A 15,914-nucleotide genomic window follows, 5' to 3' on the forward strand; every position below is an offset into this window, starting at 1 on the left:
GGAGGGCAGGCAGGTTGTGCCTCAGGGATCACTTCCTTTGGTTTGTGACTCTTCTCACCAGCTTTTACCAATAGCTCTACCTCAACCCACACGTCCTGCCTCCTATTAGTTAATGCACGTATGCACGCGGGCATGTGTATCTGATGCGAAGTTGAGAAACACAAAGAAGTACAGAAAGCAAGTTACCCACACTCTTTTGTTTTGTATCATGATAGACATTTTAGCAGCTAAAAAACACACTTTAGACACAACATTGTAAAATGACTATAAATCAATAAAAAATGTTAAAAAAAAAACCACACTTCATAGTGTAGTTGTATCTTGGTTGACTTCACTCTGTTGGACATTTTAAGGAGGTTCCCATTTTCTTGCCACTAAAATGTTGAGGGATACGTCTTTTTCCATGATGCATGTTCTTCTGTCTGCCTCTTACTCCCTTTCCTGAGAATCTCTATCTACTTCAGAGGACCAGGCTTAGCCAAAAAGTTCGAGCAGGAAAATGAAACCATTAATCAAAATCTAAGAAACAGAAAACTTACTGGCGATCTGGGCTGTGGCGTGTACAACTTTGGACTTAAGATGTTATTATACAGATATGTGACTAAATATTTAAAGAGATATATCGGAACTTATTTATCTTATGAAGGGCTGGTTCCTTGGGTGGCTAAACGCTTACTGCAGAGCTGAAAAGTGTTGCTCAAAAGAGAATAATAAAATCAGAAACTACTGAGGCTGACTTCCTACAGGGTGTGTGTGTAGACAGGGCAGAGAGAACAGAGGAACGGGAATGGAGCAGAAGAGATGGGGCTGGGTGGGAACATAATCAATGCGGAGTACCCATTTTTCTACAGTTGTTCTAGAATCATGTGTATGTTTCATATACTCAGAAAATAAAATAAAAAGGGATGGAAGTGGAGGGGGACCCAAAATGCAACACAAAGAGATAATTGACGCTACCTGCAGTAACAGACGAGTAACACAGCCACATAAAGGCAGGGGGAGGGAAGAGTGAAATAGTATTTTGACTATAAATTCTAAAGATAAAGAACCACACACAAATACCGCACACTAATTCACAGGTTTGATTTCCAGAGAGGTATGGGTTAGCAATCCTGAAGCTATTTTCTGCGTATTTCAGGACAGAACAAATAAATAAATATACTGTAGATAATGAGAGCCAGGTTTCCTGCTGTTGGAGAAGGAGTTTCAAATAAAGAGAAGGAGATGGATAGTTAGGATGAACCCTACAGTGCTGGATGAAAACTGGAGGTATCCGTATGAACCCATGGTTTTTAATATATGTACCTAGAAACAGAAATAGGAGTGTGTGTGTCTGTACACGTTTCCCTGCTCCATTTGTGAGACCCCAGGGCCCCCGGGCACAGCCAGCACCCAGATATTGGTTTCTAAATACTATTCTTCAATATGAAAAACCTCAGAAAAATGGCCAATTCCTGGGCAGGGGCGGGGAAAATGCAAAATGAATCTGGACCATCTTTTGTGGTGCCATGTAGTAAGAAACCGTTAGACAACAACAGAGTCATGTAAAAATAACCCAGGAGCTAACCTGAAGGGGCGGCCAAATCGGCAACAAGAATAAGTAATGATATAATGGATTATAAACCCATAAAATAAGTGTGTCTAAACTGACAAATAACTGAATGAAGGAAAGTGAAAGCTCTTCCTTACAGTAGAATTTCAGGTAAAAATTACAAAAGGATGATGTAAGTAGAAAAATCACCACTTCACAAACACCACAAGCGACACCTGTTTCAGGCAAGAAACCATTAACGGACTCTAAAACTAGTACATGAAAGGAAATTCCCTTAAGGTGACTCTCCTTCCCCCAAATACTTGTTACAAAAAAGGGGAAAATGGTAATCTGATCGTGAAGACACCTGGCAGACCTGCCTTTCCAAGTGATCAATCTTAATGTCACCAATTATTAGACGGATTGACACCCTAGCCCTTCTGACATGATGAACCCAGAAGGACACAACATCACTTCCGCAATATTCTTAAACCAAAAGCGCATAACCTGAATTCAGGAGGAAACATCAGATGAACCCAAACTGAGGGACATTTTCTAAAGTAACTGGCAAGTATTCTTCAAAAGTGTCAAGCCATGCAAGATGAAGACTTGAGGAACTGTCCCAGATGAAAAGAAACTAAGGAGCCACCAAAATTAAATGCAATGTGTGATCGTGGGCCAGAAAAGGGACACAAGTGGGAGAGACAACAGTATCTCTGTAGAACAGATACACAGTCATGCGAATGTCTCGATTCTGGTCACGTGCTGTGGTTATGCAAGATGTTAATAGCTGAGGGACGAGACTGAAGGATACGTGGGAATTTTTTGTACTAGTTCTTGCAATTTTTTCTAAGTCTGAAAAAAAATTTTAATACCAATTTTTGAATACATGTTGCTCAGAAGACACTGGGAGTTCCTCTTTAGAGACTGCCTCCTAATAACCTTTAAAACCAACAGGAAAACAAGTTTACTCATAATTGCATCACATTATCTGCTTCTAAGCCTTATTACCCTCTTATTTGCTGTTTATGTTCTTCTTAAAAAAAGTCAAATTCAATCTAAAAGGTGGTATTTTGCCAATATACCTCTGAAGGCAGCTTCGAGGGGGAGTGGGTAAATGTTTCAGCATCACTGGAAATGGAACCGTTCATCCTGACTGTACCCCGTGGTCATCTAACACGTTCTTGTAGCCTCTGTTCTCCTGCAGATAGGTGATTAGATCTAACAGACTTTTTTTTTTTGGGGGGGGGGGTTACTTTTGTTTTTGAAGCAGCAATAATGACCCTAATTTCCCAATTCTCGATTGGTCTGTTTAAGATTACGTTTTCAGATTTTATCTAGTTTCAAACTGCTTTCTATCCAAAGCCCAGTAACTAAAATGTGCTCCTCTTTTTGATTCATTATTATGTTTGGGATAGATTTCTGTGACTAGATGCACTTTTCAGAATTTGCGGTGCTGCCGGTGCTAGGAATGAACAGCTCTTTGCTGTATTTACCTTATTCATCTCTGTGGGCGGGGATGGAAGAGGAAGGATGGGCTGTAGAGGGATAATCTAACTTCCAGTACCACAGGCTGTAAGTGTTTTTTAAAAAATGCCATTTTGGTACCAACATGTAAAAATGCCATGGAAAATTAATATATAATAAAATATTAGTAGTCTGATGTGACTTTTTAGAAACCTTTTGTGACTAACCAGTCACAAAAGACAAATACAGAATGATTCCACTCACAGGAAGTACCCAGTAGGAGTCAAATTCACGCAAAGTAGAATGGTGGTTGCCAGGGGCTGGGGAGGAAGACATGGAGTTGTTCATCTTAAGAGTTCAAGTTTGCAAGATAAATTCTGGAGACTAGATTGCATGATAATGTGAATATACATTACTGACCTGTACACTTAAAAATGGTTAAAATGATCCATTGTGATGCATATTTTATCACAATTAAACATTTTAAAAATACTGGTAACTTGAAAATCTCTGGTAAGAGAAAGTAGTATTACCACCAATACTAAAGAAGTCCAAATGTATACACCCACTTCATATCCTTATTTTTTGATCCTGAGTCAAGTATCAGACTGAAATCTTTACAAATAAAGTATCTTGAACTTGCTTTGAAATAATCCAGAAAAGGCCAAGTGGGCAGAGGCACAATGAAACAGGATCATCTGACACAGGTGACGAGATCGTGGGAGCTCCTAACACTATTAAGTTTTACTGTAATTAAAAAGTACAAACTTTTACACACAGTAAAAGAGCAAATGTTAATTAACTACTACTACCTAATACCGGTAATAATCTGAGAAAAATTATTTACAGACATTTTGTAATATTTTAAAAGCCTCGCACACAATTGGGAAGAGATTTATTTTACTTCCATCACTGGTGATGTCATGAACAGCAATGAAGCAATGACACCAGAACCATTTTAATTGTTTTTCTGTTTTTTTAAACAGTTGTTTTGTAAATGCATCAGGAAGGAAGGAAGGAAAGAAGGAAGAAAAGAAAGACGGAAAAGAATAGAGAAAAAACAAAAAAACAAAAAAAAGAAAAAAGAGAAAAGGAAACGCTTGCCATGATGAGACATTTCCAGATTTTCAGGGAAATTTTCATATGCCATATTCTACAAAATCATGTGAAAAAGTAACAAATCACAGGCGTTAAAAAAGAAGGAAAACCAAGCCAACCATTATAAGCTAAGAGTTGTTTTAAAGTAACAATTAGAAAAGACATCTCGTTATACTTCGAAAAGTGGACACACGTTTGGCTGCCTTGCCTTCACACGGGCGACCCATCCTCTGGGGGGGCAAGGTTTCAAAGCAGACTTAACACTAACGCGTGTCTTGCTCTAAACCTTCAGCTGCTTCAAGTCTTATTTAACCTTGTGAAAGCTATACGGAGGAAGTGGGCCCCCATGTCAATTAAAATACTGACTGAACGAGACAGTTCATGGTCCCAGAAATCCAACACTCTGAGACGAGGTGCAAAGGTTTTGTGGGGATGAGGTGACGATGAGGTGTCAGGGGAGGGACAGGTCCCTTAAAAGGGTTACACGGAGTTAAATCGATGTTTGTTACAGAGAAGAAGGCCTATTTCCAGGGAAGAGAGTGTGATTTATGTTAGCCTTCACCGGCCGCAGTAGATGGGGATGCTCAAGCGAAGCAAGAAAAGGTACTCAGGTAATCAAGCACCCGAGTCAACACAGAGACCCCCGTTTTCCTTTCCTCTCCAGACCTTCAGAAGCCAACCTCACAAGGCTTACAAACACATTTCATGGTTCACAAACTTTTGTTCTCAACCGGTGTGAATTTAAATCCATTTTTGGGGCGGGGGAGGGTATAGCTCAGTGGTAGAGCGTGTGCTTAGCATGCATGAGGTCCTGGGTTCAATCCCTAGTGCCTCCATTAAAATAAATAAACCTAGTTACCTCCCCACCCACCCCTCAAAAAAATCCATTTTCAACATTTAAAAGCTTGAAGATTTCATATTGACATCTACCTTTCCACTTTTCTTTGAAAGATCAATTACAGTTGGCAACCCTGGGCCCATACTCCAGCTGAGGTGAACGCTGGCTAGGAGCCAGCAGCTGCGCCCTTTGGAGGAGCTGCGTGGTCCCCGCGGCCACCTCTCACCCTACACCCCATCCCCTTCCCTCCTTCATGGAGTCAGACTGACCCTTGCCCGGGGGAACAGGGGGTCTCATGGGGAATACTTCAGGGGTGCTTTCAAGCTTACGCTGTAATGTTTTCGGAGAACACAGCAACGAACCACCGAAACAGAAATAAAACCATCTGTGTCATTTTACCTGTATTTTCCGGCATGGAAGCTTGGTCAGTGTTCCGCTCCTTTTTGAAAGAAATATTTCCAAACTGCAGCACTGAAGATACTACTTTAAGCATTGCTTTATGTTGATATAAAAAGAAAAAAAATTAATTAAAATACTGCATCAAAATGTAGCAGATAGATAGTCTAATTTATTTTGTGCTAAAAATGAGCTCTGTAAGACTTTTCAGTAGGACACGGCTCAGGATTTCATAAAAATTACGGGCAGTTCTCATTAGTTTCTCAGTCATTTTCTAGTTTAGACTATTAACCCCCCAATTTGTAAGTCTTACGGAAGCTGAGTATCAGAATCTTAGAGGAATCACGTACACAGAATCTCTTCGTGAGAGAAGCCCATTATATGCATTGCCTCCATCGTCTCCTGAAAGTTGTCTTTGTCTTGCTGTCCCGGAATTGGAATATAGCCATTGGAGAGGAATCTGTAGTTATTAAATCCTTCAAGGAGCAAATCAGCTAAAGGAAAGTACAATGGAACACAACTTACTAAACAGTCACCAACAGACTAAAACACACCCCACATTCGGACTGGACTGATGTTACAGAAGAACATCTAATCCATCACCACCACATACTTTTACTTTATATAGTCATGTTAAGTGCAAACATAGTCAGTTTTCCATTATCTATACAACGAAGGAAAAAGATGATGTAAACGACAAAAATCTCTACAAGGGCTTTTTGGGACAGTGGTTTGTCCAGCATCATATTTGAAATCAGATAGCTGCTCAATGATGTAAATCTTCCAGATAACTAAACTTCACTGTTTTCAGATTTAAATATGTTAGTCATCTTTTGAGGGAAAGCTGTCAAACCTAAATTCTACGTTCCTGTCTTAGCGAGGAGTTTGCAGCAAACATTATTATCAATATGAAAGACTGCGTGGACTTAGATGAAGACCATGGATGTCGAAGGTGGAGAATGTGGTCCAGGCAAGTCCCGAGCCCAGACACCGCACTGAAACCTTTTCTCCAAATGAGTTTGTTTAGTGGTAGATTTGCCTTTGAGAGTGATGTCTGACATGTTAATAGTCTGACAGGATGTTGTTATGGATCCCACCACTGACTCCTGTACTTCAGGGGCCATGATTTAGAACTTAACTTATTCCTTCAAGAAATGTGTTGTTAAGAGCAGAAGGACGTTTTCAGGAGCGACCAAAATAGTTAGAAATTTATCCTCATGGCAGATGTTACCACGTGCTCCCAGCTCTCTGCGTAACCGGCTCTCTTGCAGAGAATGTCTCCTGACCACCCCTCTTCCCTTAATTCTTACCTACATCACAGTTAGCTTCTACTGGGACTTGCCTGCTTTCTTTCTTTCTTTTTTTTTTAAATCTCCTTCTTTAACAGTTTTATCTGGTGGTTTTTTTTTTTTTTTTTGATTCACTACTGCTGCAGAATGACTGCCAGTCTGAAAGCCTGAGAATTTTCTTCTGTTCACCATTACCTACTGTAAAATCTTGAATTTTTAGTCTCTCATTGGCAACTACTCTATTTGCTGCTTATTTTTTCCTTGCAACTCTTTCTCTAATCTCTGGGTTTAATGATTCCACAGATGATCTGCGGTTAGCAAAAGCTTAGACCCCAGACGAGAAAAGTATCACTGGGTTTCATACGTCTCTTGGGGCATCTAGATAATAGACATACTAATTCTATAGAAGCAGCATTGACTTGGAGACTCAGAAGAAACCAGAAAGTCAGGTATCTTCTCTCCCTTCTGACCCAGCAAAATCCCAGAACAGAACTCTACTTTTTACCCTGCCCAATCCCAAACTTCCAGGCTTTGTGGTTCACAAAATAAATAAAAATTCCCTCGGGCTCTTTCTAGTACTACTGGAAGCATGACATGTACATTCAGCTGTCAAGCTAGGCATAAACATATTTACTCAATTTTATTCATTAAATTTATTTTTCTTACTTTCGTATTTATAAACTTTGAAATAAAACATGTTAAAAACACATCAATTTGTCTTCTAATTTAAAATTATTTTAAGAGAAAAGAAACAAAAGTACAAAAGGTACCACCACCCACATGCCTGCCACTTAAAGTACGTATCCCATGGCGTGAAGTTCCATTTCAGTTTCATAATTTAACCAGCTAAAACTTTGGTGTGTGTGTATAAAACTAAAACTGTTTCCCAAAGCTGTTCTCTTTTTCAAAACAAAATTCTAATATTAAAAAAGATACTCGACTGATATAAAATAGTGAAAAACTCTGTAACTTACACTTTAGATGTTCTCCTGCTCCAGATAACAACTGGTAAAAGATATGAAAAGTACGCTCATCTTTTGCTTGACGAACAGCACGAGATTTTTCTAGAAGGTCTGAGCAAACATGGTTAAGGGTGACATGAAAAAGGTGGTCCTCACAGTGTCTGTACACATTTAATTCATAAAATGTTTCCTTTCCCTGAAATATATCAACTATCCTGCAATGAACCATTCTAAATGACTGAACTTCGTAAGTGGAAAAAAAATACATGCAATTTGTTTCTCACTCATCTTCTAACACCTCTGAACTGGGAGGGAACTTGAAGACCAGAGTGCTTCCCTCACCCACTGCACTGCTGACCCGACTTGGGTCATGGTCAAAAAACAGCTCTACACAAGGAGCTGTAAGAAGCTAGGAAAAAAATCCCCAAAACATCCTCCACACGCAATGACAAGTACATTCACGTGAATGATTCCACCTACAGCAGACCAGTATGAAGGAACCCCAGATCCATTTGCCTGTCATTTTCAAGTCTTTCTTGCTCTGAGTATATTTAGAGACACAAAATCCAGGTCTGAATTAACAGGAAAATTTCCATCTCTCCCTCACCTAAGGGAGAAATACAATTTATTCTTGTCACTGGAGAGTATTTAACAAGGATCACAGAATTGCCACCTGTATCTTTCCTAACTGGCACAGTTATCATTTAGAATCATTTCTATTTTATCATCTCTTTAATCAAATTAATTCTATATATACCTATCATTCCTTCAGGCCATTCTATGCACGTAACATTTATCAGGACTAGTCTATGTATCTGACTTTTTTTTCCCCTCTAGTTTTATCCTGCTCAACCACAAACTGAAATGATTTCAACTCTGTACATTAATAAGGCTTGTTTCAGTGGGTATATGCTCACCCTGCAAATATCAGAAGCAGATGGTAAAAAAAAGTGGGGTAACACAACAGTAACTGAAGAGTTCAATGTAACAGTATTCACCTAAACGACCTTACACCATGTAACACTGCCTGGGTCCATGTGCAGTATCCTCACCTCAGTGGGACTTCCCATTTCTCTAGCCACGGGAACAGATTATGACGTGGTGTCAAAAACAAACAACGACAAACCACTACTTTGGAACTAATGTCCAGTAGCTGAAGGTGTCTGCACAAGTCACCATCTCTCTGGGTTAAGCTTTAGCATCTGGATAACGGGAGAGGTATCACAGAGGGTTGCCACGAGGCCGAAGGAAGGTCAAATAATTCTTCCCCTCTTTGGTGTGGGGGTGGGGTGGGGAGGTAATTAGGTTCATTCGTTCGTTCATTCATTCATTCATTCATTCAGTGGAGGTACCAGGGATTGAACCCAGGACCTGGTGCTATACCCTCCCACCCACATTCTTTATTTTGAATAATGCGATTATGGAAAAGGATACATGTTTCAATGTTGGCCCCAACAATATAGCCAGTTACATCAAAGTTGATCCGAATAAACTTGCCCTGAAAATAAATTACAAAGCAAAAACTGAAAATAAATTAAGGACATAGGAGATGTGAACACTGTAAGAAAAGTAAGCCAATGCTCCCTGTTACGTCTTCATGAATGGATTGCAAGATGGAGCTTATGCACTGCCTTCCCCCCCCAAAAAAAGAAAAGAAAAAGCCTCAATAAATTTTTTAAAAAGATACAGTGCTAGGATAGGTTACCTTCCTGGACATTATAAAAGTGAAACCCTAGCCATTTAGAACTTTTTAAAAGCTCTTCTAAACAATCTGAAAGATTTTAATAGCTTTAAAGGAACACTGTATCTAGCCCTATAATGCCAGATTTGAAAAAAACTGAATAATGTAGATGATTTCCTAAGAAAACAGAAATCCACTCAAGAAAAAGAGAAAACTTGAACAGACCATAATCACAGAAAATAATGAAGTATAATTACTCCTTTAAAAATGATGGACTGGTCTTAAGAAATGGCTTTGCAAATTTCTAAGGAATATTCAACTGCTTTACCATACAACTGTTTCTGGGAAACAGAAAATAGTGGTTATTTCATAATTCATTTTATAAAGTTGTCATAACACCAAATACGCAAACTGGTAAACATATTATAAAAAAGGGAAAGCAAAATAAAAGCAAGTATCTTACTTATAAACACGGATATAAAAGGCCAAATTAAATATTTTGCAAAACAAAGGAACGCTAAAAATGATGAAGAATGGTTTATTCCAGGACTGCTAAGGACTGATACTGGTAAACATACTACCATTATTCATCACATGAAGAGGCAAAGGACTGGAGAGCTTTTATGGATGTGGACAAGAAGATTCTAAAATTTAAGGGAAATGGAAAGGACCTAGAAAAGTTACAACAATTTTGAGAAAGAGGACAAGATTTCACACCACTCAATTTCAAGAAGCTACAAGATGACTCAGGTGGTGTGGTATTGGTGTAAGGACAGAGACACGGACCAATGGAGCAGAACAGAGCCCAAAAACAGACCACGCATGCAGTCAGTTCATCTGTGACAGAGGTGCCGAGGTAATTTAACAGAGAAAGGACCAATCTTTTCAAGAAATGGTGCTTGAAAAATTAGGCAAAATGAAACAAACCTCAAACCACATACAAAAATTAACTCAAAACAGATCATTGTCCTAAATGCATGGGCTAAAACTATAAAAGAAAACTTTCTACAAGAACTTTCTAAAGAAAACAGAAGAAAACTTTTACGACCTTAAGTTAGACAAAGATTTCTTAGATAGAATGCAAAAAGCATAAACCATAAAAAAAAAATTGGTTAAGTTGGATTTCATCAAAATTTAAAACTTTTCTGGACTCAAAGCCAGTAACTTTTTAGAAGTGTGTGTTTGGGGGGGGAAATGGCAAAACTTCTGTTCTTCAATAGACACTGCAAAGAAAATGAAGAGAGAAAACCAACCTGGAGGAGCGTATCTGCAAAACCTGGATCTGATACAGGACTTGCTCCCAGAATATAGGAAGAGCTCTTACAAGTCAGCAACAGGACAAACAACCAATTAAAAAACAAAACAACACAAAACTAGACACAGGATTGAAACAGATACTTCGTCAAAGAAGATATGCAAATGGTCGACAGGTATATGGAAAGCTGCCCAGTGTCACAGGGAAATGCAGACTAAAACTAGCACAGTGCGGTACCAGTACACACCCATCCTTTTTAAAGAAAGAACAAAAAGGACACAGAACAACAGAGACTCATACAACCCTGGTGAGGATGCAAAATGGTACAGCCACTTTGGAAAATCGTTTGCCAGTTTCTTACAAAGTAAACAAATTACCATACGACCCAGCAAGTCCATGACTAGGTGTTTACCCAACGGAAACGAAAGCACTGTCCACACAAAGCCTTACACATGAATGTCCACAGCCACTTTATTCCTAACAGCCCCGAAAAGGAAACAATCCAAATGTCCGTCAAGTGTGAGCAGATAAAGAAACGGTGGTACAGTCACACAACGGAACACTGCCGAGCAATAGAAGTGGACAAACCAGCGCTACATCCAACACCGTGGTTGGATCTAAAAAGCGTCACATTGCGTGAAAGAAGCTAGACAGGAAATACACTCACTTCGTGATTCCATTTACTTGACGTGATTCCACTGACTTGAATTCTAAAGAAAACAAAACTATAGAGACAAAACAGACGAGTGGCTATCAGAGCAAGGGGCAGAAGGAGGGGCCTGACCACATAAAGGCAAGAGGAACCTGGAGTGATGGGGACAGCCTATCTCCAGCCTACCTCCGGATCACGGTGCTGGTTACACTACCATACACGTTTGTCTAAATCCATCCAACCGTACGCTTGAAAAGGGTGAATTTTACTGTGTGCAAAATGTAACTCAAGAAACCAACTATCTTAGGACTCCTTAGAAAAACGTTTTTAAAAATACAGTTAAACATCTATTCTTTAGATTTACAATAAACTTGTTAAATTAAATAGGATACACCTTTGTTAAACTGAAAACCCTTGGTTTACATTCTTCCACTATGTCTCCATTCAACTCACCCATTCTTTTACCCACACCTTTAACACTCTTCTCACCTTTCCAATGTTATTTTTTCAGTGCATAAATATTTACTTAAAATAGAAAAAAAAGAGTAGTCAGTACTGGCATACAGTCACAGAATTTTTGAATTATGTTTTGTTGTATATAAATTATATCTCAATAAATAAATAAGTCAGTTTTGCCCTTGTTTTGTGGAAGACCCTTAAGAAAGAATAAAGATCAAAGATGATCAGTCCTTACAAACAGAACCATTCAAAAAACTCAGAAACTAAAATCAGGCCGGGATGTTACAATGAGGGTTAAAATTCTTTGCATGCTTTAAACAGCTGTATTATCCACACAATATTTCACTGAGTTAATAAAAAGGTTGCTATTTTAAGAGAGAGTAGTCAAGACAGTGTTATTACTTCAAAGCTGCAAAGAACACCTTGCCAACATAATTGCTCAGGTTTTTCAAGTTTCAACACTGCAGGAAGGTTCCTCACAATCATATGGCATCACCTAATTCTTACTGAACATTTCCCTTAAATTCGTTCTATAGTAACGTAAGCTTTCAGCTTTCAATAATTTGTCTAATTTCTTTTTGGGGGTCTAATTTCTTTATTATGCATTTATCAACATGCTGTTTAAGCTTTCAACTTCTCATACTCTTTCCACTTTCCTTTTCTTTACCATTCTGAATTTGAAGTTCAAAATCCATTAAACAAAAGAAATTCTTTTTGGGCAATAAGACAAAGTTACCACACTGGTAATGTTGAACCCTAATAACTTTAAAATTGAACATTATCCATTTTATATTTGGTGAATTTATTCTTCCCTTACTTCATGCGAAAAATATAAACTAGGAAAGGAAGTTAGATTCAAAGGAGAAATGGAACAAAACTAAAGTTTTGGTCTTTTGAGCAGGTGACCTAAAAAAAAATGACCCCACACAGCTTGGACGTGTGGTCACTTACTTGGATGAACAAGCAAAGTCACCAACATACGACATCTCGCTTTCTCATTGGTCCCCTGGCCAGAGAGCCCCTTCCCCTTCCTAACGGCACCCATGGCTGCTCTGACTGTTACAGCTAGTGCCCGAGAAGTATCTTCTGGCTGCAGGAAAAGAGCCTGGCAAACACTGATGCAAGAAGGGGATGGGAGGAGGAAAACCACACGCAGGGAGGAGGCGGAGTGGACTGGGGCGTCCCTCCCTCCCACCTGCCCGATCCCAACAAGCCAGTAATCTGAAAACCACCTGTTCAGTAACTAATACATCTTGGTTATAAGCCAAAGCTCTAGAATTGATTCTATTTTGAAAATACTTACAAAAAAAAAACAACTTATAAAGTTGAAAACTATCAACTCTCTATGCTAAGTGATAGTCATGTTCAGCTATTTCACGAGGTCTGCCCAAGTACTTGCACAACAACCTGAAAAAGGGAAATTCCAGAACCAGAAAGATACTTTCCTGAATATCCCCTAAACAGCCTAGGATTTAAATATTCCCCTTAATGCTGGATATCCTGGCAAATTAGGTAAGAAGCCGGCCATGGGACATGAAATCACTTCAGTGTTAGACAGTCTTGGGGGTTAGGGAGGGAAAGGAGAAAATAAAATCTATAGACTGAAAAGTTTCTCCCTCTTTCAGAATTAACATTTTTATTAATAAATTTAGACTAAAGTGGAAAACAAGTGAAGAGTTTTACTTTTAAGTGGGTTGGGTCCTCTAACCTTATAAACATGATGTGCAGAAACTTGTAAAGATTCCCATGTAGGTCAGGTTACGGTACTCAGAATACGCAGCCAGGATCTCACCAATGAAGACAAACACAAAGGGAAAACCAAAAATATAACAAGAACATTATGTATTAACTACGGAGTGTGCATTCTGCTACGATGCACGTGTGTCCCAATACAAGACCTACGAAGCACATCACTGCAAGAGTTCTGAGCAGCAAAGGCAGCTGGAATCTCCCCTTTCACGTGAAACAGAAATTGTTAAGAATTTCACTTATGAGGTGCAAAGGACAACTTGGGTATTTTGATACTATCAACAAAATAAGAAAATTATCTTAAAGATTTTCACTCCTTCTAAATGGACATTGACTTTCTGGAACTTTTCCTGTGGGTGGTTACGATGTATCCATAGTAATTAAACCTTGACTGTTAGCAACTTATTATCGGGGCAATGCAAGTTTGTTTCATGTTCTGAAAATACGCCCTTCCTAATTTGGAATTCAAAGTTATTACAAGATCTGTAATTTTCTTGAAATCACACTGGCATAGGTAGTGACTGTGCTGTGTATGTGTGTTAGTTTGCTCCACAGAAAATCTCCACTCTGGAGGCAGCTATTTGCCCTAAATGGGAAAACCCATTCTAAGAGTAATTAGCTAGAATTTAATCCCAAGGCCAGATGGCTATTTTAAATGCTTCAGCTATCTTAGTCTCCAAAGTACACCAGAAGCTTTGTTAATTATAAAATGAGTTTTTCTTGTGAACTAAGTGGCCTTGTTACTTAGTATAATGGATGTTAGAAACTTCTGGGGTAAAATGAGTGGTATTAAGAGACGTGGACAGACTGGAAACACACAGACGCCGCCAGCCTGGTGTGGGCAAGCCCCAGGGGCTGCAGCGTCAGTAAGGCAGCCGCTGATTTGGAAGATGCGTGTTGCCTGGTGCAGACCAGAGACTATGACACCATCGCATCTGCCTCAGGAAATCCTTAGGGAAGGTTAGGTGAGATACTAAAGACAGAGCAGCCACTGCATTTAATTTATCCACAAAACTGCTCTAAGCGTGAGAGTGCAGAATTCTGACTCGCTTTCACTGCAACCTTGTAGCCAAGTGGTAGGCAGGCTACCTGGGGCCTTTATCCAGCTCCAACGATTACAGGCTAATTACCTACCAAAAAGTTACAGAAAATCGGGAATTGCCAAACTGGCTTATTTCAGTTTGAAGAAAAAAAAAAGATTTGCACAAATATGGAAAGTGATTCCTATTAAAACCTTCTGAGGGAAGATGTGTCTGCTGATACAATCATTTTAAAATTGAAGTCCCTGTTCTTAAAGTTTCATTACAAGAGATTCATTTTACACAAATCTCCTCCATCTGGGATGCATCTGACTTCTCCATAAACAGAGAGCTGTACTAACTGTGAACGCTTATTTTCATAAGGGTATTGCTCTCCTAAAGAATCCCCTGTAACACAAACCATACGTTAGCATCTTTGAAAGCAAAGATATTCTTCAGGAAATTACTCATCTATATCAGATCAAAGAAATGGAAACAAATGGATTCTAAAGTTTATGGAGTTTATGGTTTCAAATATTTTCACTGCAAGCATGTGGCTTGTAAATGACCACATGAAACTCCACTGTACACACATCTTCTTAAAAAAATTTTTTTGTTATATCTTTTTTTGAGAGGGGGGATTAGGTTTATTTATTTATTTTTTTAATGAAGGTACTGGGGCTTGAACTCAGGACCTCATGCATGCTAAGCATGTGCTCTACCACTAAGCTATGCCCTCCCCCTCACAGAACTTATCTTTTAACATCACCTCACTCTCTCAGTATGATGAATAACCAATCCCAACCCAGCCCATGGCCTGGCCTGGCCTGGCTGTGGAGCCGGCACTTCCCACGTACCTTCTGGCCCTGCTTCTAAAACTGGGGCGCGCATATTCTCAGCGGGCCCGGCACATGCAACCCGCCCCCTGAGCTCAGCTGTACATGATGGTATGTCATGAAAAACACATTAAAGTTAAAACCCAAACGAAGGTGAGCTCCCTGAGGCTGCAGAATTTTGTCCACTAATACATTCCCAGGGTCTGGAAGAGTGCCTGGCACTTAGCAGGCAACCGCATTTTAACTAAACGGATCCCATAAACACATACACCTACTATCGACTTAAACGTGCGAGGCACAGTGCCAGCAACCAAGGGTCCAGAGAGCCCAGCAGGCGAGGTCCCTGCTGTCAGAGATCATACATCCTAGCAGGAGAGCGATCACAGACAAGCAGACATAAGCCTTAGAAGAGAAATCTTAAAGAAAGAGTTCCATTTGGAATACGTTAAACTGTGAAATCTATCAGGCAGCCCAATGGAGATAACAAACGGCACAGTGTCCGGCAAAGAACAGGTGCTCGACAGCAAACTGAATGGCAGAACCCAAACTCTAAATTATACAACATTTAATTTAAAAACGAGTCTGCACTGGCTACTCTTTAACCTCCTGAGAACCAGTGTTGGCAACACCCACAGAAACCTGCTAAGGGGATGTTTTAACTGAATGTGAGTCAGTCAACGCA

General features: G+C 39.4%; 1 protein-coding gene across 1 annotated transcript in view; it reads right to left on the bottom strand.

The window, feature by feature from the left end:
- Positions 1-15,914, bottom strand: part of MYH10 (myosin heavy chain 10) — a 119,206-nt gene that overhangs the window by 52,271 nt on the left and 51,021 nt on the right. Inside the window, 4 exon segments of the mRNA XM_032498764.1 lie at positions 5,334-5,429; positions 5,681-5,824; positions 7,594-7,692; positions 9,016-9,079. Of these exon segments, the coding sequence (XP_032354655.1) occupies positions 5,334-5,429; positions 5,681-5,824; positions 7,594-7,692; positions 9,016-9,079 (403 nt within the window).

The sequence above is a fragment of the Camelus ferus genome, chromosome 16 (genome assembly GCF_009834535.1).
Source record: "Camelus ferus isolate YT-003-E chromosome 16, BCGSAC_Cfer_1.0, whole genome shotgun sequence".
Classification (NCBI taxonomy): domain Eukaryota; kingdom Metazoa; phylum Chordata; class Mammalia; order Artiodactyla; family Camelidae; genus Camelus; species Camelus ferus.